Source organism: Anolis sagrei, chromosome 1, assembly GCF_037176765.1.
Source record: "Anolis sagrei isolate rAnoSag1 chromosome 1, rAnoSag1.mat, whole genome shotgun sequence".
Taxonomy (NCBI): domain Eukaryota; kingdom Metazoa; phylum Chordata; class Lepidosauria; order Squamata; family Dactyloidae; genus Anolis; species Anolis sagrei.
In genome coordinates this window covers 212,947,354-212,973,641 of record NC_090021.1, presented here as the reverse complement: position 1 = coordinate 212,973,641, position 26,288 = coordinate 212,947,354, and the positions used below count along the sequence as shown (strand labels likewise).

Here is a 26,288-nt window from a genome sequence, read left to right as displayed (position 1 = left end):
ACTTCAATAAACTTGTTACAGGTTCTCTTAAAGCCAAGTCTACGTTTCAAATACTTTAAAGACAAGCCGCGCTACATATTGAAGAAAGACCAACAAAGTATTACAAGCTATTAGCTGTGTTATCAATTTTGTAAATCCATTACAACTAGTAGGAGACCCTGATAAATCAGTGATGTCCCTACTACCTCTGGTGCCGCCTTTAAAAGTGGTGGCGTCGTTGCAGTCATATCAGAGCTCTCCCATCTTCAAGGAACTGCTCTATGAAGTGTAGTTGTATTAATGTACAAATCTCAGAGTCTCGGACTCACTTATGTATCACCGCTGTGACTGGCATTATTATAAAGGACTTGTGTTTCTTGTCAAGTGGTTAGAACTGATCATAGTTTTGGTGCAGTTTCAGATTCTCAGGAAGACTTCAAGCCAACAGTCATTATGGCATTAAGAACACTTTGTAGAATTATTACATCAAGGGTATTACTCAGTTGTATTTTTTAAAATTTCATTTAAAAAATCCTTCTATTTCTGAAACATTGCAACTAGTTTTCTTCGCCTAAGAGTTAATGCTATGTATTATGTTTATAAAGCTGGTGTATTTCAAAAATAAATGGATTGTTGCCAAAAGGCAATGCAGAACCATGTCAAAACAAGCACCATGGTTTCAGCAACATGGCTAATACTGCTTTCTTATAGTTGGAACTGAATCTGTTTGTAATGATGAGGTTGTATGCCTGATTTGCCTTCTTGCTTGCCAGTGAATTACTAAATTGATAAACTCTTTTGCTGAAGGGCATATTAAGAAATGCATGAGGCTCTCTGAGAGGGAATAGCTTGGTGGTTAAAACAAGCTAATATTTATCTTGAATTTTCTGCCATTTGACTTTAAGAACCTGTTAAAAAGGACTATTTATTCCAGAAGTAAGGTGAATTGGATTTCTGCCAACTTAGGTGTAGTCCCTAAATGAATGTATGTCAAAAGCAATATTGTTTCTCAAATACAAACTAATTCTGAAAGCACCCTTTCAATCAAAGTAGAACCTTCCATTAGTAAACTTTGTTATGAACTTGTATCCTACAAGTACCTGAAGAATACGATGTGGCTGTATTGTCCGCAATTATTATTATTTAAGTACACTTGGTTGATTTTCGGAATGTCTGCATTTAACTTTGCAATTGTGAATTGGAAGAGTTATGGATAAGTAAATTGGGCTGTAGCAGTTGGGCTGAACAAGTTACTTATTTAAGAACTGTATTTCTTCGCTAACTAGCTTATATAGAATACGAGCAAATATGTTTTGTGTTACTTTTTTAGGGAGGGGGAATCCCAAAATGCAAACATCACATTCTTCCAGTTGATCATTATTGGAACCCAACAGAGCTTTGAACATTTTTGCAATTTGGGGTTTTTCCTGAAATGCATATCCATGAATATATATGTTTCTGTATTTATGTATTTATGTATCATGTAGGAATGGTTCCATTCTTCAGCTCCCTCTTCCTTGCCAGATTACAAACAAACAGCATTAGCAAGGATAGCCTTCAGTTCTACAGTTATTAATTCAGTTATTATATTATTAATATAACAAGATTAACACTGGGAAAATAAAGGAAGAACTGAGATATGAACTCAGGAATAGAGAAGGAATATATCCTTGTACGTTTTGAGGAAGGATTGGAATGAAAGTTGGATTGAGTAGATGTTCTGAGAGGCAGTTTCAAACAGTAGGGCAGCAGTGTGAACATCAAATGGGGATCACCTAGTAGACCTAGAGCAATAACGGTCATGGACAGAAGTGAAAAAATCTGAAGACAAGGATGGTACACCAGAAATCTACTACTTTACTCCCAAAAACCTTTACTCTATATATAACTTATACATATAATTTATAATAAATAATAAACCTTTATTTGTATACCACTCTATCTCCCTGGGAGGTTTCCAGCGTGGTAAAGCATTGCAATTACCAACATACAAAAAGTCGTTATAAAAAGTATAAATTGCACATATTTAAATTGTACATATTTAAAATTCAGATGAAAAAGTCAGTTCAGCACTAATTCCATCGGGCAGCTCAGCTTCCAATGGCCAAAATTCCAAAGTGGAATACATATATATATAATAAGGGTTTTGTTATAGCTTTATAGTTTTGCTATTTAGTTAATTTCTTACATTACACATTGATAAAATGTTAGTAACATACTCATTTTAAATTTCAAAAATTCCACTTTCAATAACCAAAATGAGTTGATTGGCCAATCAATTCCCAAATCACAAATTAAAGGAAGGTGAGCTATGAATAGTCAAAACCATTAACAATGCTGACATTACAACGATGAAGATAATGACTTTTTAAACTCCTGTCAAATTAGAAAGAATTATGGCCAAGAAATTATTTTTATCAGTTTAATTCCATGCTGGGATATTGCATTGTATACATACTTGTCCAGTCTGATGCTATTGGGGAGGCAATTCATCATGGGTTTTTTTTTTTCCTGCTTTTAGCTTGGAGTCTACATTTTTATTACTTTTGGGAAAATGCATCTGAAGTATATTTCTGGACTCAACTTTCTGAAGAATAATTTGTGCATTTTTCCTTCCCTTCTCCCTTCTCTCCATATTTCAAGTGATCAGACCTGTTGAAAAAAAGCAATGCCTTGCGTTTGCTCCCCCGGCTTCTCAACTCTGTAGTATTCCTTGTCCTCCGGAATGTATGGTTTCTTCCTGGTTGCCATGGGGGCCTTGCATTAATGAAAACTGCCAAGAAATTCAAGGGAGAAAAGGTACATTCTAAATTATTTTATAATTATTGTTATTGTTCCTGGGTTTTGTGTGCTGTCTTCTAAAAACATCTTTGATAGCTACTGAATCAAAATGATTCAAAATGTACTTTTGTTTTGTTTTTAATCAAGGTATTTCTTTTGCAAGATCTTCTGGCCAATGGTGACAAGAGGTTGCTAGTTTCCATGATCAGCTGCTGATCAAATGGTAGAAGTACATAGCAATTACCATATATATTCGAGTATAAGCCGACCCGAATATAAGCTGAGGATGGGATTTTTACCAACAAAACTAGGGCAACTTATTGACTCGAGTATAAGCCGAGGATGGGAAATGCAGCTGCTGCTGTTAAATTTTTAAAATGTTGCCTGAGGAGGAGGAGGCGAGGAAGGTCATGGGGTAGCTGAGAGGAAGGTGGTTGCAGCTGCTGCTGCTGCTTTTCCTGGGGTAGGGACTTTAGGAGCCCACCTGCAATACGCCTCTGTAAAGAACGTATCAATGCCACCAATAAAATGTAAAGACGTGGTGTTAATCCCACCAAATGGGATCACCAAAAATGTAAGGAAGTTCCGAGACTGCTAAATTAAACTGCCACCAATATGTATAGAGACGCTGGTATTAAAGTCTCTGTTTATCCCTATTTGCGTTGTGAGGTAACTTTGGTAGAGTGGAATGCACCGAACGTAAAATCAATGGAGGAGGCAGGTTTAAAATACAAAGAGAACAAGTTTATTGTTAAACAAAGCGTAATTGTTGCAATATTGAAATGTTGAGCTTGGCATATGCTTGATGGTTACAATATGGCTTGGTTGAGATACATTCAGGCTTTAGATGTTACAATCTTATAAACTCCTTCAGTGAAGTGCTTTATTATTTCAGTGTTCCCTGTTGTGAATATTCACACTGTTTGTCCTATACTGGATCAAACCACTGATCTCCAGTCTTCCACTACTGGCGATCCTAAAACCCCCTCTGTTAGATTCTTTTTAACTCAAGCAATCTAACGAGGTTTCACCTTCAGCTCCCTTGCTGAAGAAATATTCACAAACACTAAAACTAACTGAATTTACACTGCTTCACACCACAGAGCCCTAACTGACTCTGCCCTCTTCTCAGGGTCTCTTCCTCCTGACTGAAAATTAACTGACACTTTCAAACCTTTTTCTCCTTAAGCTCCGCCCACCTCCTCTGCCTTGTCTCCATGGCAACCTATCCCTCACAGCTAGGCCATGGCAACAAATGTAAACCACAAATACAGTTTAAACACAGTATAATAAACACTTTATAATAAACATATCTCTACACCTTCCCCCCCAGAAAAATTAATTTTGGACCATTCTCAATCCTAGAATGGCAAAAATAATTCCACATATTATTCAACAATAAATACATATACACTAATTCTGAAAGGGAAACATATTATGGTTAAGTACATTTCAATTACACATACATACAAACCTTTAACCTATGGAATCCTAGATAAGGCGTCCGCAACTATATTTCGTTTACCTGAAACATTTGAAATTAAACATGTTTCAAATATAAAATCCTGTAAACATAAACTCCATCTTAACAATTTGTTATTCGTACCCTTTACATTTTCTAACCATTTTCATTTGTTGACATACTACATTCATCAGAATGCCAATTTTTACTTAAAACTTCCACAACCTCTCTACGCTGTGGTCGGGACAATTCTATGTTCATATCTATCCGATCTAAATTTTTGTACTGTTCACGATCACCCTCCCAAAAAGAAAAGGGACCGGATTCCTCTTCCGAAACAACAAAATTTATTTATTTATTTATTTATTTATTTATTTCTTGCATTTGTTAACCGCCGCTCTCAGCCCTAGGGCAACTCGCAGCGGTGTACAGTACAAAAAAGGACACTTTACAAAGGAATCAGAACAACAACTAACATCACTAATACATAACATCTAACTTACACTAAAAATCCGCTCCGTCATATTTATGGAATCATAGTCAATCTCGTAGTCATAATTCAATCCGGTTGTCATTACCCGTAACATAGCACTTAGTTGAAAGCCTGCTCGAAGAGCCAAGTCTTCAGGCCCTTACGAAAGGCCATGAGGGAGGGGGCCTGTCTGACGTCAGCAGGGAGGGAGTTCCACAGCCGGGGGGCCACCACCGAGAAGGCCCTCTCTCTCGTCCCCGCCAGACGTACATACATTAGCAGACCTTACAACATAAGGCTTTAACATGTTTACATGGACTCTTCTTTCTACATTGGAATGTTCATCAAAAATATCATAGTTTATCTGGTTGTGCTTTCTGATGATCTTCCAGGGTCCAGACCAATCCAATTGAAGTTTGTTGGTTTTGTTGGGAGATAAAAATAAAACTTCATCTCCGATGTTGAAGATCTTTGGTTTAGCAGTAGAGTCATAATAGTCTTTTTGTCTCTGCTGAGCCGCAAGCAAATGTTCTTGAACAATGTCTCTAGCTAGCTTCATTGTTGCTTGAAGATCCTTTAAATACTCCGACACTGGAACTGGATCTGTCGCCGGACTTTCTTCCCAATATTCTCTTATCAGATCCAATGGACCACGAGCTTTCCTTCCATATAGTAATTCAAATGGACTGTAGCCAGTACTGTCATGAGGGACGGTCCTGTAGGCGAATAACAGTTGTTGTAATTTGACGTCCCAGTCGTATGGCTTCTCTTGACTGTAAGACTTTATCATTTTGACTAAAGTCTTGTTCATATTTTCAACTAGTCCATTTGTCTGTGGATGATAAGCTGTTGAAGTCAGGTGTCTGATTCCACATAACTCAAGCAATTTCGACATAAGCCTGGAAGTAAACTGGGTTCCCAAATCCGAAACCAATTCTCTAGGATAACCAGTTCTTCTCCAAATGGATAACAGGGCATTTGCAATTGTTGTTGTCTCGATGTTAGTCAGAGCTACAGCCTCTGGATATCTTGTGGCGTAGTCAATCATGGTTAGAATGTATCGGTAACCACGTCTGCTTGGTTTACAAAGAGGCCCCACTATGTCAATGCCTACTCTGTAAAATGGTTCTCCAATTATTGGCATAGGGATCATAGGAGCTTTAACTTTATCCCTTCCAGTACTCAATCTCTGGCAGATGTCACAAGACTGGCAAAACTCTTTGATCCTCTGGAACATGCCAGGCCAATAAAAGTTCTTAGTGATTCTCTTCGTGGTTTTCCTCACACCCAAATGTCCACCTTGAGGGTTTTCGTGTGCCACCCTCATCAGCTGTTCTCTAAAACTTTGAGGCACTACAATTTGACTACATGTCACTGATCCTTCTGTCGAGTTCACACTTCTGGTTTCTCTATATAAGACACCATTCTTTAACACAAACTCGGAGGGCTGTTCTTTTGCCGATACTGTGGGGTTTTGAGCTAAAGCGAATAGAGGTCTAAGAGAAACATCGGCTCCTTGTTCCTGCCGAATCTCTTCAACTCCTCCCGTCCTCTTAACAAGTTCAGCAACTGTAGCACTGGATTCCGGACTCTCATCCCCATCTTGTTGTATGGCAAAACACATGGCTTTTTGTTCAGGGCTTTCGTTGTTACAATCTTTCTCCTCACACGCCACCCTCCAGCTTTCAATCTTCTTGGCCAAATCATTTCCAATTAAACATTTGTATGGTATGTTAGGACTGACTGCAAAATCCCACATACCCTTCCATCCTTCATATTCTATTGGCAAAGTCACCACTTCTGTTGGTATCGCAGGTCCTAAACCTTTTAATCTTATTTCAGAGGTTGGCTGCTGAAATTTCTGAGGTATTATTTCGGGGTGCACTATACACACTTCGGAGCCTGTATCTCTAAGTCCTTTCCTGTCTTTGTTATCAATATAAATGGTTTCTAAGTAATCCTTAGATGGGCTGCCTGACAAGATGAACAAACATTGTTTCTCTTGAGGCTCTGAGCCTGAACTCTCCTTTGAAACAGTATCTGGTTCTGTCTTTGGTGTTTCTTTCACTTTATTCACAAAGAGGGTTGTTTTCTCTTTCCTTAACAGGGGACATTGATATTTTATATGGTCCCATGCTCCACATTGAAAGCACCGTCTTTTTACCTCAGGAGCAGTTTGTCTTGTTACACTCTGCCTCCTATAGATGGTGTTTTCTAAGTCAGAGCCCTTTTCTTGCTGTGGGCGCGTTTGTTGTGAATAAAATGGCTGCCTGTTTGTTCTTTTGTCATTTGGCGGATCTTCCCTTTTGAATCCTTCTTTTAAGGTTGTTATTTGATCTGCCATAACCGCTGCCTCTACAATAGTGGATGGCTTGCGATCTTGAATCACCCAGCGAATATCATAAGGCACTAATTGAAAAAACTGTTCCAGCTTTAAAAGTTCCCTCAGCTGTTGATAATCTTCCACCTCAGACGTCCTTATCCAACTATCGAACAGTTGAGACAATCTAGAGGCCACTTGAGCAAAACTTTGTGTTTTATCTTTCTTTAATGACCTGAACTTAAATCTGTAATATTCGGGAGTCAATCTAAACTCTTGTTGAATCTGTTTCTTAAACAGATCATAGTCTCCATAAGACTCCTCAGGCATCTGTCCATAAATCTGCAAAAGTTTCCCACTTATCTGAGGCCTAAGGTATGTCATCCATTTTTCCTTAGCCACCCCAAAATCTCGACAACATCTCTCAAAAGATATTAGGAATTTCTCTGGACAATCGTCCTTGGTAAATTTTGGGAATTTCTTTGTCAAATCTGGGGTATCCACTCCAGATCTCCCTTCCTGGACATCACTGGATGTTTGAGACAAAGCTAATCTTTGTTTCTGCAGCTCAAACTCCATTCTCTTCAATTCTAACTCCTGTTCCAATTCTCTCACTCTTTGTCTTTCTTCAAATTCCCTTTGTTTCGCCTCTCTCTCCATCTCCAACTCTCTCTCTCTTTGTCTTTCTTTTGCCTCCATTTCCAGTTCTCTCTCTCTTTGTTTTTCTTCAAATTCTCTTTGTTTCGCCTCTCTCTCCATCTCCAATTCTCTCTCTCTTTGTTTTTCTTTTGCCTTCATCTCCAGTTCCAATCGTTTCATCTCTAGTTTGTACTTATAAGCCATTTCTGACATAGGCACTGGCTCTGTCTCTGCCTCAGAGCCCGAACTTTCTTCTTGGTCTCCCTCTCTTTCCCCAGCAAGCTTTCTTTGCCGCCTGGTAGCCATGTTTTCAACAACTTTTACCTCACAACTTATTCCTAAATTAAACTTAAGGCACTCGATCAGTTGTTACACGTATCCCGTCGTCTGCCACCAAAAATGTAAAGAACGTATCAATGCCACCAATAAAATGTAAAGACGTGGTGTTAATCCCACCAAATGGGATCACCAAAAATGTAAGGAAGTTCCGAGACTGCTAAATTAAACTGCCACCAATATGTATAGAGACGCTGGTATTAAAGTCTCTGTTTATCCCTATTTGCGTTGTGAGGTAACTTTGGTAGAGTGGAATGCACCGAATGTAAAATCAATGGAGGAGGCAGGTTTAAAATACAAAGAGAACAAGTTTATTGTTAAACAAAGCGTAATTGTTGCAATATTGAGATGTTGAGCTTGGCATATGCTTGATGGTTACAATATGGCTTGGTTGAGATACATTCAGGCTTTAGATGTTACAATCTTATAAACTCCTTCTTCAGTGAAGTGCTTTATTATTTCAGTGTTCCCTGTTGTGAATATTCACACTGTTTGTCCTATACCGGATCAAACCACTGATCTCCAGTCTTCCACTACTGGCGATCCTAAAACCCCCTCTGTTAGATTCTTTTTAACTCAAGCAATCTAACGAGGTTTCACCTTCAGCTCCCTTGCTGAAGAAATATTCACAAACACTAAAACTAACTGAATTTACACTGCTTCACACCACAGAGCCCTAACTGACTCTGCCCTCTTCTCAGGGTCTCTTCCTCCTGACTGAAAATTAACTGACACTTTCAAACCTTTTTCTCCTTAAGCTCCGCCCACCTCCTCTGCCTTGTCTCCATGGCAACCTATCCCTCACAGCTAGGCCATGGCAACAAATGTAAACCACAAATACAGTTTAAACACAGTATAATAAACACTTTATAATAAACATATCTCTACACCTCCTCCTCTCCTTCCTCTTCTTCCAAAGCTGCAGCGGCGGTGCAGCTGCAGGCAGAGTGTCATCCTCTTCCCCTTCTTCCTCCTTTGCTTTGAAAGAAGGGGCGAAAGTAGAGGACGAGGATGCTCACTATGCAGCCATGCCACCACCACCGCTGCTTCAGGAAAGGAGGAAGGAAAGGAAGAGGACAAAGCAGCGGCAGTGGCAGCTTGGCTGCATGGTGAACGTCTTCTTCCTCTCCTTCCTCCTCTTTCAAAGCAGCAGTGGTGCTGCTTTGAAAGAAAGGAAGGACAGAGAGGAAAAGGAGTATGCTAACTCTGTGACCCCATTGCCACTGCTGCTGCTTTGAAAGAGGAGGAAGGAGGGGAAGAGGACAAAGCAGCAGTGGCAGGGCTGCAGGGTGAGTGTCATCCTCTTCCTCTCCTTCCTCCCTTTCTCTCGAAGCAGCACCGCCGCAGCTTTGAAAGAAGGGGGGGAAGGAGATGAAGAAGATGCTCACCATGCAGCCACCACCTCTGTCTGCTTTGTCTCTTCCATTCCTCCCTCTCCCAAAGCAGCAGTGGTGGTGGCATAGCTGCATAGTGAACATCGTCTTCATCTCCTTCCTCCTCTTCTTTCAAAGCAGCAATGGTGCTTCTTTGAAAGAAGGGGAGGAAGGAGAGAAATAGGAGGAAGCTCAATCTTCGGCCCCATTGCTGACGCTACTGCTTCAGTAGAGGTGGAAGGAAAGGAAGAGGACAAAGCAGCGGTGGCAGGTGAGCATTGTCCTCTTCCTCCCCTTCTTTCAAAGCAGAGGAGGAGGGAGAGGGAGAAGCAGTGGCCTTGGTGGCAGCACAGTGGGAGCAGGAGGATGGCAGGCGGGCTCCTAAGGCCCCCCTCTTCCAGAAGCAGAAGCAGCCTTCCTACTCTCGGCTTCTCCGGCCTTCCTTGCCTCCTCTTCCTCCTCCACAGGTAAAATTCTCCACTCTCCTTGACTTGAATATAAACCGAAGGAGGTTTTTTCAATCCAAAAGAAGGGCTGAAAAACTCTGTTTGAGTATATAGGGTATATTGGCCAGTTTTAACCATGAATTTTAAACTCATCTCCTTTGTTTATTCACTGTTTTGTGTATTTTAATATGTATTTTCTAGAGATACCGTTTAATATGTATCTTTTATAGAAATAAAATTTCATGTGCAATTGTGGTATTTTTTCAATGTTTGTGTGTTTATTCTGTAACCTGCCTCAAACAGAGGCTGGATGGCAATCTATCGGGGGTGCTTTGAATGCGATTTTCCTGCTGCTTGGCAGGAGGGTTTGATTGCATGGCCCACCAGGTCTCTTTCAACTCAATGATTCCATGAACTATGAAGAAAGGCGGGTAAAAAATAAAATAATAATTACTATTATCATTAACAAAGCTGTATGATTTTCTAGCTTTGCTTTATCTGCTCTTTGATATAATGATATATGTGACAAGTAAATTGTAATTAACTTTTTTTGCTATTTTTTAAATTTAAAAATGAATATATGGTTTTAATCAGGTAGGTGATAATTAAATCTGAAGAATCCAGTATGTTAGCTCCTTATTCCTTCATAAAGTAGATTAAATATTTTCATTCTCACTTGGTAATCTGTTCCAGGATAAATGGTTTAATTCTTTAGCATCTAATAAAATTAATCAAGGCTTAGTATCCATATCTTTTAAATTATCAGGTTGAGTAAGCTGATTTCAGCCAAAGGAGGGCAAGCTGTGGGGAACAGGATGACTCCCATATTTTGGGGGTGCGTATGAGGGATATATTCCAAGACTTCCCGAGAAACTGAATAATAATGAAACCCTATATTTGACTATACATGGGTTGGAAGCATAGCATAGAATTCAACTAGAGGACCTAGTACGCCCCACAAAACACTTCTGGGAGAGTGTGGGTAAGGGATACTGTGAGCATTGAATCAGTGGATGGGGGGTGGTACTATAGTTCCTTCCTCTGGAAGGCATCCAGGTCACATATTGCCTGCTCCAACTAGACGTAGCTAGAAATCCAGTCCTTGCTTCGTAACTGTTTTTCAGGGAACAAAACAAGAGTGGGAGTTGCTTCTTTATTTTTAAGGAGAATGATGCTTCATGGAGAATTCCAGGCATGGGGTTCTTTCTCTGTGTTTCTGTTCTTGTTATATGTATTTATACTCCACTTTTCTTTTCCAAAGGATTCTGAGAGTGGCTAACGGTAAAAACTCTAACAACATGTGAATTAAAACCTAACACATACAAACATTAAAATAGGATTAAACATTGGACTTATTAAAAATAAACAGTTAAACAATGTAAAATACCTTAAAACACTATGCAACACTTGGTCTTAAAAACTTGCTTCTTTAAAGACCTGCCTGAAAAGAAAGTTTCAGCCTGCCACCTGAAGGACAGCAGGGAGAGGGCCATTCTGGCTTCCCTGGGAAGAAAGGAGTTCTGGATTCGATGGGGTAGGCACTGAGAGAGAATGCCCACTCTCTTGTTCCTACCAACCAAAGTTGTGATGGTGGAGGAACCAAAAGAAGGACCTCTCCTGAGGTTCTCCAGACCTGGGCAGGTTCATATAGGGAGATGCAATCAGTCAAATAGCCTGGACCTGAGCCATATAAGGCTTTATAGGTCATAATCAGCACTTTGAGTTGAGCCTGTAAACAGTCTGGCAGCCGCATTATTTGGACCAGCCAATGTTTCCAAATAATCTCTTCATCCCACATGGAACACATTACAGTAATTCAAATGGGATATAACTAAGGCATGTACCATGCCAAAAAGTGTTAGTCTGGATAGGACTAAGAATTAACAATTCTTCATCCGAGAGCTTAAAATCCTCAGCAATCTTCCAATTCCTATATGCCATAGGATATAGCCTCCACAGTCACACTGGAGTCAAAGTACTATATGAAATTGTCCTCTCTTTGCCTATCTTTAAAGCCTACTATAATTTCAAAATTATACAATAGTATCATGCTAATGATATCTTTCGTTATGAGATGAAATTCAGTCATCTTCATTTTCACTCTCTTAGGATTCAAAACAAGGCACAGACACATTGTGGAACCGATGGGTACCTCTGACAACTGTCCGCACTTAATAGAATCTATTCCATGTGACAATCCAGTGTGCTATGACTGGATTATTTCCGAGGGATTCTGTTTGCCGTATAATGGAATATGTGGGCCAGGAAGTCGCATTGTGCATGCTCAGTGCAAGAGCTACAAGGGTATGTTGTATTGATTGCATGTCCTTTCAATGAATGTTGCATATATGTCCAAAGGAATTTCATGGTAATTATCTTTTTTACAGAAGTACTTTATCCATAGCTTGTAATTTACGATGTGATACAAATAACCCTGAGACTATTTGCTTTATCATGTTTTGATATTTTGAAATGATTGCTATCATTGCTATCTGTCACTTTTTATAACATGCCTATCCTTTTGGGTGTAAGGGACTCCCATTAAATCCTTATTGTCTTGGAATATGGGGAATTAATGGCATACAATAAAAATGTCCAGGTTAGGTCCTACCTTGCCATGGAATGCCATGAAGGTCAATATGAACATGGTTAAGATGAAGATCACATTGGCGTTAATGGAATGGAGGTGAGATTATGAATATTTGAAAGCCAAGTAACTGGTCGGGTAAACAAGGACAGATGTGCAGTAACAGGATGTGTAGTCATGGGCAGGCTGAAGATCAAATAATATATTAATTAGATGAGAGTAGATATGATAGTGCTGGGCTGGGCTTGTATGAAGTGATGAGCAATACAAAGTAAGACACAACTATGTGGTCATCTAATGGCATTGGCAGTACAAAATGTAAGCAACAAGGCCAGTTGTCTGAAATCTTACTTTGAAATATAATATAGAGAAATATAGCCATCCTAATGGTCTTACAAATGTAATACTGGTAGTTATAGGTCTAAGAGTAAGAATTTTGTGCAAACAGCCCAGCTCCATCACATTCATATTTTAAGAAGGATATTTGCATGACTGAAAGGATCTCATAAAGGGGTGTGGTTTTTTCTCAAGATAACACTAGGCTTTCAGCTCCATTGAACTGTTATCAACCTGAACCAAGAAATAGATTTCAGTGCTCCCTACAAATTAGCATGCAAGACATATTTCCATCTACATTTGCAGTCCTGGTGTGCAAGCTCAAAGTATACTTTCCCAGGTAAACAATGTTACGTTAGGCCAGGGAAGAGAACAGAGAATACAGTATATGAATGCAGAATATCCCCCTCCCCCCGCCCCGGTCAACAAATTATGGTTTGTTGGTTTGAGAATATGACATCTGCATAGAGCTATTGTGTCTTTTGAGATCAAGACTACTATTTTTATCATGCTTACTTGGGGAGCAGTTGGAGGAAATGCAGAATGGAAAACTTCTAAATAAATTATGCTTTATTTAAATTATGAAATAAATATGAATTACGCACTGGCTTCTTTTCATTCCTGTAAAGCTGCACACTTAATATATTTACATAACTTTCTGTGTTTTCTCTCTCTTATTACAACAGCTTTTTAGATAGGATACTGTAGAAATATGCTGCTGCCTCATTACTGCTGATTTATGTTACAAGGTTATGATGAGATTTAAATGAAAATATTGTGCTGAGCAATGTGGTGTTTACTCTGCAGCATTTCAGATCTAGAATGTGTTCAGGTCACCACCTTTTAATCTCAAACAAGCTTGCATGTTTTTGTAGGACATTTAATACAAGCTGCAGGTGCTACTGCCTTACCAGCATATCAGCCTGCAACCCAAAGCAACATCATTTGTGAAAAAAATATTGTTATGGTGGCCTGTTGTAAATCTGCCCTGAACCCCCCTTGGGATGAAAAGGATGGGGTACAAATGCTTGAAATAAATATTACTACTACTATTACTACCGCAACTACTACTATCCAGCATTTCTCCCTAAATTGGGACTCAACATTAAAATTCAATTAAATTATTGACAGTGTTAAAAAATGATTTAAAATGTTTCCAAGGTGTCCGGATTATTTTACAAAAGGCTGCAATTCATGATTTAGGGTGGTATCATCATTTTAAAAACCTATCAATATAATATCCCATCCAAAACAGAGACATGCTTTCCATGCGAAATACTGATGCCACTATGAGGGTATGGCTTAGAAAAATATTCTGGTTAATTATTGAATGAGTGCAGCTATGCTGTGAAACATGTAAACCCCCCCCCCCCCCCCAACACATACACACAGCTGTTAGGACGTATTGATATTTTCAGACCCATTTCAATCTTTCAAAGCATTTGCATGGCTTGAAAAGGCATCTCTTTGAGCATCTCTTATCTAGAATTCCACAATTGTCTAAAATCCAAAATTGTTCACATGGGAGTCTGAAATAGGCCTTGTATACACTGGACCTATAATATGATATCAACAAGACATTGTCCGGACATTCAGAAGGTGTCCAAAGACTTTCTGTATGAGAAGAATTGATAAGCAACTTATACCCCACATGAGGGGAATGTTCTGGAGTTTTGATGAAAGTCCAAAAAAGACCTGTATTCTGAGGTTAATGTTGACAGCTAGACTGACTCTAAATCAAACCAGCCAACAGTCTATATGGCCCAGTGCTACCATTTCCCTTTCACTGTTCTTCAGAGCACAGAGAAAAGTTGATGAATTGCAACTACATTGTCTCTGTCACCACTTTATCTCCAAGATATCCCATTATGTATGTATATGCAAATAGAGATTTCCCAAAAATTCTCTCTCCCCCTCCCAAACCCTGAAATCTAAAACAATTTTTGCTACAAGCATTTCAGATAAGGGGTACTCACCCTGTAATTTGGACAATAGCTCCTAGAGTTACCCAACCATGTTGGCTCAGTAATTCTGAGAACTCTAGTCCAAAAGTTAACATTTTCAATTTCTGAGCATTAACTGAGCATTAACTGTATTGCCTTTACAATATAATTCACTGCGAGAATGAAAATTGGAGAGGGCTTCTGCATCTTTAATAGCTGAGTAGGAGTGAGCATCTCAGGAAATGCTGCTTGTCACGCACTCAGTTAACAAGCAACAGATGCTGATATTCCATTGCCTGTAATGTACAGCAATTAAAGGTATTGGGTACTTCACCAGTTTTCACTCTGGCAACCAAATTCATTAACTACTTGCCAAGATATATGTATTTTACACTACTTTTCTCAAGGGATCCCCAAAAAATTCTAGGATCTCATCATATTGAGGTCCAAAAAGTGTGCAATAGCGAGGGGATTCTCAATGTAGTATGGCAAATCTGATAGGCAATGGGGAAATAGTCACCTCACAACAACTGTATTGGTACTTTCCCTATCCCACAGGGGAAAGTGTTGCTGCCCGGTTTACCTCCACACTGGCCTGTTCTGGTCAATGGGAACACAGGAAGCCTCCCATGTTCTCTGGGCAGCATCCTAGGACACTGCCAGGACGCTGAGATACCGGAGCTCTGTCAGAAGTAGCTGTGCCTCACCTGAAAGGAACTGGTGGGCACCATCCTCCCAGCATCCTGGAAGCATCCTAGGACTCTGAAATTGTCAAATGTGGATGAGGTCCTGAGTGATGCATATAAATTCTATATATGCGAATGACAGAACTGGCCTTTTTTGATTGATCAGTATGACAACACATTTTTGTGAGTTCAAATATGAAAATAAAGGGCAATACAAAGCACAGCAATTGTTTGGATAAATTTTACACTAGAGAAGAATTAATCCCTGAATCGGTTTTATGTTGATAAAAGCAGTCACATCCCCACAGAGCTTACATGCAACAAAGATTTCTCACTATGATGTTCTCTTAAGGTCCAGGAAGCTTTAGAGTTATGTCAGAGCTCTTTATTATTTTTATGGCCCCAATACTTGTCTAGACATATTTTGGTTTCTATCTTCCCTTCTGTTAGCAAACCAGCTTTTCGTGTATACCAGTATATTTGTGTTATTCCATGTGTATGGAATGCAAAATTGATAAAATATCCCTGTTTAATTTTTCTTCTTTTTATGCCACAATTGCTCCCTTGTGCAGTTTTAATACTTCTTTCAAATGGAGGGTGTTGCTATAATTCCCTAATTGCAACATCCCACCCGCCCTCAGAACTATTGCATGGCCATGGCATTTAAAAAAAAGAAAACTTGGGAAATGGAGTAGAGCAAAATGACTTCACTCTTCTTGAAGATAGGCATGGAGAGACACACCACATGAATGCTGGAATATTGGAACTGCCACAAAATGAAATGACTGCACCAGATACAATAGTTGCAGCCATATTAGAGACATTGACAGGTTATTCTCATCAGTGAAATGATAAAAATGCAATTTAACAACAGGAGAGTCATGATGTCTTGATATAAGATGAAACACAGAGTTAACCCAGTGTAATTGTACAACAAACTTCTCGTGTGCTAATAATGGCTTTGGTTAAGGCTACTTACATAGTTATGCTTACACCAGACCGGTGAGGTAGATTAGACTGGGAGTTGGAATCTCATCCAATGTGATTCTGGACTAAGTCGAAATAAGTGCAGTGCAACTATGTATAGTATTCACTTTGTGCAAACTTAGAAGAGCTCTGCTGGAATTAAAAGTGGTTTCCTTTATCTCCAAGAACAATAAAACTTGATGCAAATATTTAACCATGTAGACTCCTCGCTACCTATTGTGGTCTCAGTTCAATTGCTAGTCCCAACTAAATTAAAGCCATTAAATAAGTGTACATGTTAGTAATTCCACACTGAAGTTAATTCTGTTATTTTGGTGGTTCTATTTAGAACGATGATTTGGACTCTTCCATTATTTCTTTGTTGCATTATTAACTTCTGCTCCTGGACTCCCATACTTTAAAAGGAGGTTGCAATTGTTCATGAAAACTGGTGAAAGAAAGACAGCCAGATAAATCCCAGTAGATAGGATCATGATTGCTTCTCACTCATATTGATATCTTGTTTGCATTGTGACCAGATAACATGCATCTGGCAGCCAAGGTGGTGTCATCTCTGGGACCTTTCTACTCTAGATTCAGGTTAACATAACAGTATAAGTTGGCAATCACTGTGAGTCTGTCTGAATGATGCTAAGCAAAGTTACTGTGCACATTTTTTAAAGGCAAATACCCTTAAATTGTCCATTGCAGATAGTAAAACTTTCTTTCTAGCAGACAGAGGAAAGAAAAGTATCACTGCCTTTGAGTATTCCTTGTTTAAGAAAACCCTATGAAAGTTATGGGATCACCATAAGTTAACAGATGACTTGAAGGCATATACACACAAACATTATATATGCCAATTGGTTTGGTATTTGTATACAGCACCTATTTGACACTAAAGCAAATCCTGACAAGTTTTATAATGTCAGATAGCCAATGTTTCCATCAAATGTCCACAGGAACATGTGTATTCAATACTGCAAACTATGTCAAGGTTGGCGATATGTTAGAAAACGCTTCCCCTTTTCCTGATAAATGTAGTTTTTATGAGTAGCAAACATTTTGGAAATAACAGGAATAGGTTCTCTGCTGTCAGCTTTTCTGGATTTCTTTTTGGCCCCTTATGCACTGCCAGATAATCCAGGTTATCAAAGCAGAAAATCCACATTATCTGATTTGAACTGGATTATCTTAGTCTGCGCTGCCATGTAGTCCTGCTCAAAGCAGATAATGTGGATTTTATTGAGCTGTATAGAAGGGCCCTTTCTGCCCCTTTTACAATGCACAATTACATCTTTGATTCCACTTTAAATGGGATTTTGAAGTTTGTATTTTGGTGAAACCTTGGTACATTCTAGCTGAGAATCCTTAAATTTAAGGTGCAAATCCCAGGATGCTGTAGGATTGAAAGATGATAATTAAAATTGATTCTAGAATTATAATTGTATAGTATGGAAGGGCTTTTGATAGAAAAAATCCCCTAGGACCTAAGATTTAAAAGTTCTTACTTTAGATAAGGAATTCTTTGACTGAACTGGTAGTAGACTTTAATCTAAGGTTTATACCTGTCTCTGAGTATAAAGAATATACCAGTGTTTACAAACTTTGGATCTCCCAAAACCTTGGTTCAACACCCCAAAGCCCAAATGATCAGGAATTCTGGGTGCTGAAATCCAAATACCAGGAGGACCAGAGTGTTGGAATCACTGGAACTACTCATTTACACTTTCTCTTATACTTCATCATTGTTCCACTACAACAAAAAAGTAAAACAGAAATAATAATCAATCATATATATTTTTAAATACATGTATGGCTATTTCAGAGGAACAATGACATGTGCCTATATTTGAAGTATTTCTGCTCTGCTTAGTAACGTGAAAAATTCTGACAGCAGCTAGCAATCCTTTCCAAACCATCAGGTCATAATTAACAGATAAACTTGGTCAACAAATTCACTTCAGTGCTACTAAATTATATTAAAAGCTAAGGAGGAAAATCCTATACTTTTTGCAGCTAATCTTCAGGAATCCACAAAAGCTTTCATTAATATTTGCCTGATTGCCAAAAGTGTATGTATAGCTAAGCTGGACTTCATTTGTGTCCTCTGATTTTTATCTTAAGAAAGAATAGCAAAGCTTTATTTAACTTTCTGGTTCCAGATTCCATTGTCAATGGTGTGGTTTAATTTGTAATGCTTTTCCATTTCCTTATATCCTCTTGAAGTGCTCTTGTCTTACAAGGTCAAATTCAGCAATGAATTTTATTTTAGCTGTATTAAGCAGTCATACACTTGAGTATACAAAAGCTGAACTCAAATGACAGGTTAGTTCAGGGATATGTATTGAGATTCTAATATGCTTTGAAGACGTCGCCACCTTTCAAGGTGCTCTGGAAGTTCTTTGGTGGAAGTTGCGTAAAAATGAAGTTATAAAACAAAACAGGCAATTGATGGAGAAGGAATGAATGATGCAAGACCTGCATGCAGATATTCAGTGAATTAGACCTGATGAATCTAATTGAGGATCACAGAAAGGGATTTATTAATTAGCTGTTTTTTAAAAGTAAGATTCATCTAATGGTAGTAAGCAAGATAGTTCTTGAAGACAATTCTCCTGGTTTCGTTGAATCTCCTTCAGGGAGAAGATCAAAGACATCCATGCTTGCTTCTTGTTGTTTCACCCCCATTCTTAACTATGAGTCATTTGTAAGTCAGGTATTTGTAAGTCAGGGACCGCCTGTATTAGCTTAGCAGAAGCAGACACAAGCAATTTCTATGTCATTTTAGCAACATTGCACTCAGCACACATCTGAACTTTGCCTGTGTTGTGTGTGTTTACTCAATCTAATGGGTTGATTGAGCTAGTTTAAGTTTGAGCAGGGAGAGTCTTAGACATCATAGACATCACCCTGGAAGAAACCAAGCCCTTTTGGCAGGGCTGGTCCAAAGCTTTGCTCTCTGAGGCAGAGCAACAGCAAATGGTACCTCCACCTGCAGTCAAGCTGTAGAGTATTTACAACCATACAAGTTATCGTGACACACAAGGCAGAAGATCCCCGCAAATTCTTTTTTCCTTATCTGGATTAAAAATCTAATAAATAAATAATTAATTGCTGTCCTTTCAAGACACTTCATTTGTGCTGCTTAAGGCAGCAACTTTGCCAAATTGTACAGCTCGTTCACTAATTAAATGCTTTCATGATTTGACTGTGATGTATCGGTTAGTTTCTAGGAAAGTATGGTTCAAGCCCAACTCTGTCATGAAAACCCACTTGGAGACCTTGGGAAAGCTGCTTTATCTCAAACTGAGAGGAAGGCAATGGCAACCATTCTTTGTGTTGATCTTGCCAAGAACACCTATGATAGAAATTTCCCCAAACTGGAATCAAGTTGAAGGCAATAACAATAATACCACCAGTTATTACTACCCAATAATCATTGTACACTGTTTTTGCTTAGATTTGCTTTGTGTCCCCTTTCCAGTAGAAGGTCTTTTTTCTCAAAAAGAAAGTAGCAGGCAATATGATAATGAAAACGTAGGAGAAATTGTATTAGTTTGATTACTATCAGAGGACTCTTAAATGAGGCGATTTCCTGACAAAAGAGAAAGTGGTGGTAGTGAGGTCCTAAACCTCTAGTCCTCTCTGTAGCTGAATATCTGATAGGTCTCTAAGAACCTGTTCTCAAGTGAATGAATTTAATTTAATGCAAGACTATGTTTAACCAGTTGGGAATGGGGCCATATTCTCTAGCTCTGAACAGTACAATAGCAGTTCCATATTTAGCTTGTGCTAATACATTTGCTCCCTGTTTGTTTGTATTTATTTAAAAGATTATACATACAGGCAAAAAAATCACAAATCTCTCAGGACAGTTTGCACACAAATCCAAGGAAAAATACATAGAGAAAATATAATAACATGTGTCATGTATACCCTGTTTTGCCCTGCAGTTCCAACCCTTGGATGCCTGTCATTCATCTTGCCCTTTTATCCTTGAGATCTCTCCCTGAATCTGGTACACAGGCATCTGATGTAGTGGTTTCAGCATTTGGAGACCAGGGTTCAATTCCCTGTTCAGCAATAGAAACCTACTGAACATGAATGTGATTTTCCTGCTTCTTGGCAGGGGGTTGGATTGAATGGCCCATGAGATCTCTTCCAACTCTATAATTCTCTTTTTTTCATGTCAGGAGTGACTTGAGAAACTGCAAGTTGCTTCTGGTGTGAGAGAATTGGCTGTCTGCAAGGACATTGCCCAGGGGACACCTGGATGTTTTGATGTTTTACCATCCTTGTGGGAAGTTTCTCTCATGTCCATGCATGGGGAGCTGGAGCTGACAGAGGGAACTGATCCATGCCTTCCCAGGATTTGAACCTCCAACCTGTCAGTTTTCAGTCCTGCTGGCACAAGTGTTTAACCCATTGTGCCTCAATTTCAGTCTTAGAGAAAGGCAAAGGCAAACTCCCTTGGCAAGGAAACTTCCATAATGAGTTCACCTTAGGGTTGCCATAACTCAGAAATGATTTGAAAGCCACTGAACAACAACAAATTCGAGGAATACTGAACAAGTAACTATGTTGATTAGCGAATTCATTGTGGAACATGTGGCTGATGCATCTTATGCATTGTTAAATAAAAACATCCAAAGAGATGCAGAAAATGACATCAGTAAAGTTATACTCCATAATAAATATATTAAGCATGAAGTACCTGAACTCTTTCTACACGCTCAACTGCTGCTATCAAACCACAAACTCTTTTCAGATTTTATCAGTTCTTTTCTTCTCAACTGGCTCCAACTCTATCTCTAATTGATAGTTCTCTAATTTTATTTTATTTTTCCCCTGTCTCCTTCCCCACCAATATCCCAAAGGCTATGATTGGCTTTCTCTGCTAAGACTTGGCAAACTCACTTTACAGCAGGTTTTTCAGAAACAAAAACCTCTTTATTGTGTCTTTGTACTGGGCAGAGGAGAATATTAATAGCAAAGAACTTCCTCTCCCAGAACCATTATGTGTGTTAGTTCTATAGTAACAATCTGCTTTAGTACTGCTGGTATGCGGTTGTTATATATTCAGCCCATGTGGCACATTTATCAATGATGGAAGTTTAATCTACTTACTTGATGTAGATACTGTCTACACAAAGGAAATCTTTCCTTTTTCTTGTCTTCTCTTATTATGAGTGCTTATGATATTATAGAGATTAGAGATGTAAAGGATGATCCCCAATTTTCTCATCCTTGATAAAAAAAAAATCATATCTTGATGTATTAGGACAGCCTATCAGGAAAATGGTCAGCCATTATAAAATCCTTTGCATATCTGCATTTAAAAGAAAAGTTTGTGCAAAAACCCAGGAGGGTGCACAAAATGTGTTTGCGCATACCTCAATTCATTTTGTGCAAAATACATTAGGTTTTCCAAAAAAGTTTGTTTTTAATTTCATAGAATATCTTTTTGGCACAAAAGAGTGAAAATAACCAAGAATGTATTTTTAAAAAACCTGTCATAATTGTACCTTTCCGAAATCTTTTGAAAGACATTTACATTTTCCCTGATTTTGATTAATGCGGGCCAAGCCTGCTTAGCACAACCTAACACAATGGCACTCACTGTCCCCTCCTGTTCTCATTATAGCAGTGGTCAACAGGCACGACATAGCTAGTCTCCCTCACTTAATTCCAGGAGAGACTGGTGCGCTAGGCTTATCAGGGAAGGGAGGGGGGAAAGCAGGGGATGATTCCTCCTCTCCCCCCCCTCCCTTCCGCATCCTTCTGGTGCCCTGGGTCAAGTGATGGGTACTAGCTATGACAAAAATAGGAAGAGTGGTGGCTGTTCAGCAGTGCCAAACCAGTTTGATGCTGCTAGATATTCGGACTCCCTCTTGCCTCTACAGTGGTTGTGGTGCTGGTAGTCAAAACCATCCTGGAGCTGATCCAGAATTCAGCACTTTTGTTCAGATCCAGGATAGTGTGTGGAACCATCCTAAATGAGGATTTGCATTTTGATAGAGAAATTCTATGGGCCTGTCAAATGGAGCACTAAAATATGCGAGTTTTGGGTTGCTTCCCTCATTTGTATTTTCAGTGCTCAAGCACCATGAAATAAAGATAGTATGCCCAGTTCTGTCCCCGGTTTGAATTAAGCCAGATGTTTTTCCCCAGCCATCCATGCTAGCTGAGCTATTCTGGGTGTGCTGTAGTCTAAAAAATAATTTCCCCAAGTTCTGGATTAGTACTCAAGACATGTTTCTTATTGCTGTATGGTGGGATACTATAGCCCAGTGGTTCTCAAATTGTGCTCCGTGGAACCCTTGGGGCTCCACAAAGCATGCTGAGGGGCTCTGTGCTCTCCTCCTCCTCCTGCTCCAAGCTTAACCTTTTCTTTCCTGTTCTTTCCCCCACCTTCCTCACCCCCCACCCCAAAGCCTTTCTTCCCCATCTCCCTCACTGCCCAGGGCCTTTCCCCCTTGCCTTGCTTGCTTCCAAAACCTTATTTCCCTCCCACCACTCAAGGGGTGCTTTGAATGTGCTTTTTCTGCTTAGCAAAAGGGATTTGAACTGGATTTCCCTTGGGGTTGCTATTATTATTATTATTATTATTATTATTATTATTATTATTATTACAAAACCTGGGTGGCCATCTGTTGGGGGTAATTTAATGGTGTGTTTCCCTCTGGGCAGAGGGGGTTAGACTAGATAGCACCTGGGGTTGCTCCTATTACTATTAGATGGGGGTGCTTTGATTGTGCTTTTACTGCATGGCAGAATAAAGGGGGTTGGACTGAAAGGCCCCTGCGGTTTCTCCCATTACTGCTACTAATACTACTGTTGCTACTACTACAAAGGTTGGGTGGCTATCTGTTGGAAGTCCTTTGATTGTTTTTTTCTTGCATGGCAGAATAAAGAGAGTTGGACTGAATGGCCCCTGGGATTGCTCTCCTCCTCCTCTTCCTTTCAAAGGAGATTGTGCTTTTACTGCATGGCAGAATAAAGAAGGTTGGACTGAATGACCCCTGGAGTTGTTCTCCTCCTCCTCCTCCCCCTCCTCCTCCCAAAGGCTGGGTGGCCATCTGTTGAGGGTGCTTTGTGCTTTTTTTTTTGCATGGCAGGAGGAGGTTGAACTGGATGGCCCCTGGGGACTTCCACAGAAATACTGTTAAGTTTACGTTGCTCAGAAGGTTTACTCATGCCTGATACACACACACACTATCTATCTATCTACAAATAAATAAAATAAATATTTATTTGGGTTCCATGAGAAACTTTTGCTTCAAAAAGGGCTCAATGGCTGAAAAGGTTGGAGAACTCCTGCTCTAGCCTAATACTTTTATAGTGGCAAGGATACTAATTAGCTCTTCTCTATATCAAAGATCTGTTGATCCTAGGAATGTGATAAGTAGGGCACTATATTGTGTGTATAGTTTATAAAATTGAAGTCCTTGTACATTGGAAGATTAAAAGTGTGACTGAGGTTTTCATAGAGTTAAAAAGTTTGTCTGTATGTCAGTCAGCAAAATATTAAGAATATGGGCTTCTGATCTATCTGTGGATGCTGAACTGTTTAACCCAAAATTCTATACAAAATACAGTTGGCCTTCCATTTCCACAGATGCTGCATCCATAGATTCCACCATTCGTGGCTTGCTTAAAAATGTTTTTTTTAATTCGAAAAAAACCCCTTGATTATGCCATTTTATGCATATAAGGGGCACCATTTTACTGTCGTATGTATATAATGGAATTTAGGCATCAATGGAATTTGGAACCCCAGCAGATTGTAAGGGCTCATTGTATGTCTAAAGACAGAGAGAAAACAAAGGGGAAACTGAACATGTACTGCATTATTACGATTCTTCTGAATCATGCATGATGCTTTCATCTAACTATAGGTAACCAGAATAGCAATGGCAAGTCATTCCGGCTAATGATCCTCATAGGTCATTGTTTATCTATTATCCTTCAGTAGATGGTCTATCATTCCAGATCAGATTGGAAAATTTTAGTTGATAGTTAACAGAGATCAGCTATACTTGTCTCTAATTGAACAGATAGATGCAGAAAGTGATATGAAAGCTACCTCTTGAGACATAAAATTAGACTTTTATGACAGCCTTTTTACAGCTGATGCTGTCTCTGGCTAATAAATAGCCATACAATTCTGGTAATAGAGAGGAAGAGATAGCCACTTCTTTAAATATTAAATTGGCTAAATTAGTTCTTATCTGGCCAGATATTTGGCTTTTACTGAAATAAATATCAAAAAGTGTAGTCTCCTGCAATGGTTTTTAATGATGAAGTTGCTTTTGTGTTTCCATCCACAGATGATATACAGAGGTTTAGTTTCCTCTACAAATGAATGTACAGAGATAGATGCTAGAGTTAAAGCAGATGATATATAGCATTTCTCAACAGATGATTTTGTGATAAGAAGTTTAATTCCTTACAAAAGTAATCCTGGCTGGCTTAGTGATGTTTCCTAAGATATATATGAAATTACAATATGATTGGAGCTGTTTGATGAAAAGTCTATATGTAAGTTACATGAAAGTCATTATTTATGTTGTGTAGTTAGATCAGGAAACGTCTGTGTTCATTGCCAAGAGGATGCAAATGTGTGTCTGTATTCTACCTAGTTTACATTAATAAAATAGCCTAAAAGGTTATTTAAAATAAGGAGTTATTTTTGCTTAAATTTTAGTTATTTTATTTAGATTTTAATGCTGCTGAATTATATTATGCAAACGTCATGACAATATTTAGCCTGCCTTTTGTGCTGTTGTTAGGTGCTGTTGTGGGATATGTTGGTCACTATAAAATATTTTTATGAAGTGCAAACCAAGCCCTAGATAATAATCTATCCGGATTGTACATCATGATACGAAAAGGCCATTCCTAATGGAAGTTGAGAGCGAGTATTGTTTGACAGCTGCTTTCCTGTTGCTTAAAATATTAATATCATTGAGCATTGAGCAAATCCAATATTTATTTATTTATTTATTTATTTATTTCTTGCACTTATTGACCGCCACTCTCAGCCCTAGGGCGACTCGTGGCGGTGAACAACAACATAGAAAAGACAGTTTACAGTGAATCAAAACAGTACATGACAATCTACTACTACATAACATATACTTATGTTAAAAATCCGCTTCGTCAAATCCTGGGGTCATAGTCGATTTCATAGTCATAGTCCATTCCGGTCATCATTTCCAATGATATAGCACTCAATTGAAGGCCCGCTCGAAGAGCCATGTTTTCAGGCTCCTACGAAAGGCCATAAGGGAGGGCGCCTGTCTAACTTCGGTAGGAAAGAAATCAACTGTGCTCATTGTTTATTTTGCATATACATCAGCATTTTCTGTACAATCTACATGCAAACACAAACACACAAATGCAAGCTGCCTTAGGATATTATAAGAAGAAGGAGTTCTTGTGAGCTTTGGGTTTGTAAACTCTCCTTTTTTCCTCTCCCCTGTTATAGCTGCAAGGAATTGGAAGCTTTATCTTCCATTTATGATTAGCCAGTTTGTTGTATCATCTTAACCAAGCCCAAGGCTCATGTCTGTCACAATGAACCATAGTTTCTTGTGATGTCTGAATACAGCCAAAATCCAGCACCAACTGGATGCTGGAGGGCTGTATTATATATATATATATATATATATATATATATATATATATATATTTAAAAAAACAACCTCACAAATTAATTCATGGTTAATCTCAAATTTATTGTTGATTGAGATGTTTCTTCCTCAGATTAAAGATAATATTAGCTCAGGATTAGAGAAAAATTATACAGTAAGGCAAGCATGAAATGTACAAGTAATTCATTACATGCCTCCACCTATTTTTTTGGAAGGGGGTGTTGCAATGATTTATCCATCTTGCTATCTAGTTAGAGTAAATCAGATAATGACAGCATCCATAAATTAATTATATAAGTTTTT

At 38.8% G+C, this 26,288-nt stretch overlaps 1 protein-coding gene across 2 annotated transcripts in view; it reads left to right on the top strand.

Annotated features, from left to right (window-relative positions):
* Nucleotides 1–26,288, top strand: part of THSD7B (thrombospondin type 1 domain containing 7B) — a 565,817-nt gene that overhangs the window by 261,100 nt on the left and 278,429 nt on the right. For both annotated transcript variants that reach the window (XM_060776084.2, XM_060776085.2), the window contains 2 exons: nucleotides 2,623–2,778; nucleotides 11,918–12,112. In XM_060776084.2, coding sequence (XP_060632067.2) covers nucleotides 2,623–2,778; nucleotides 11,918–12,112 — 351 coding nt within the window. The remainder of the gene's footprint in view (nucleotides 1–2,622; nucleotides 2,779–11,917; nucleotides 12,113–26,288) is intronic.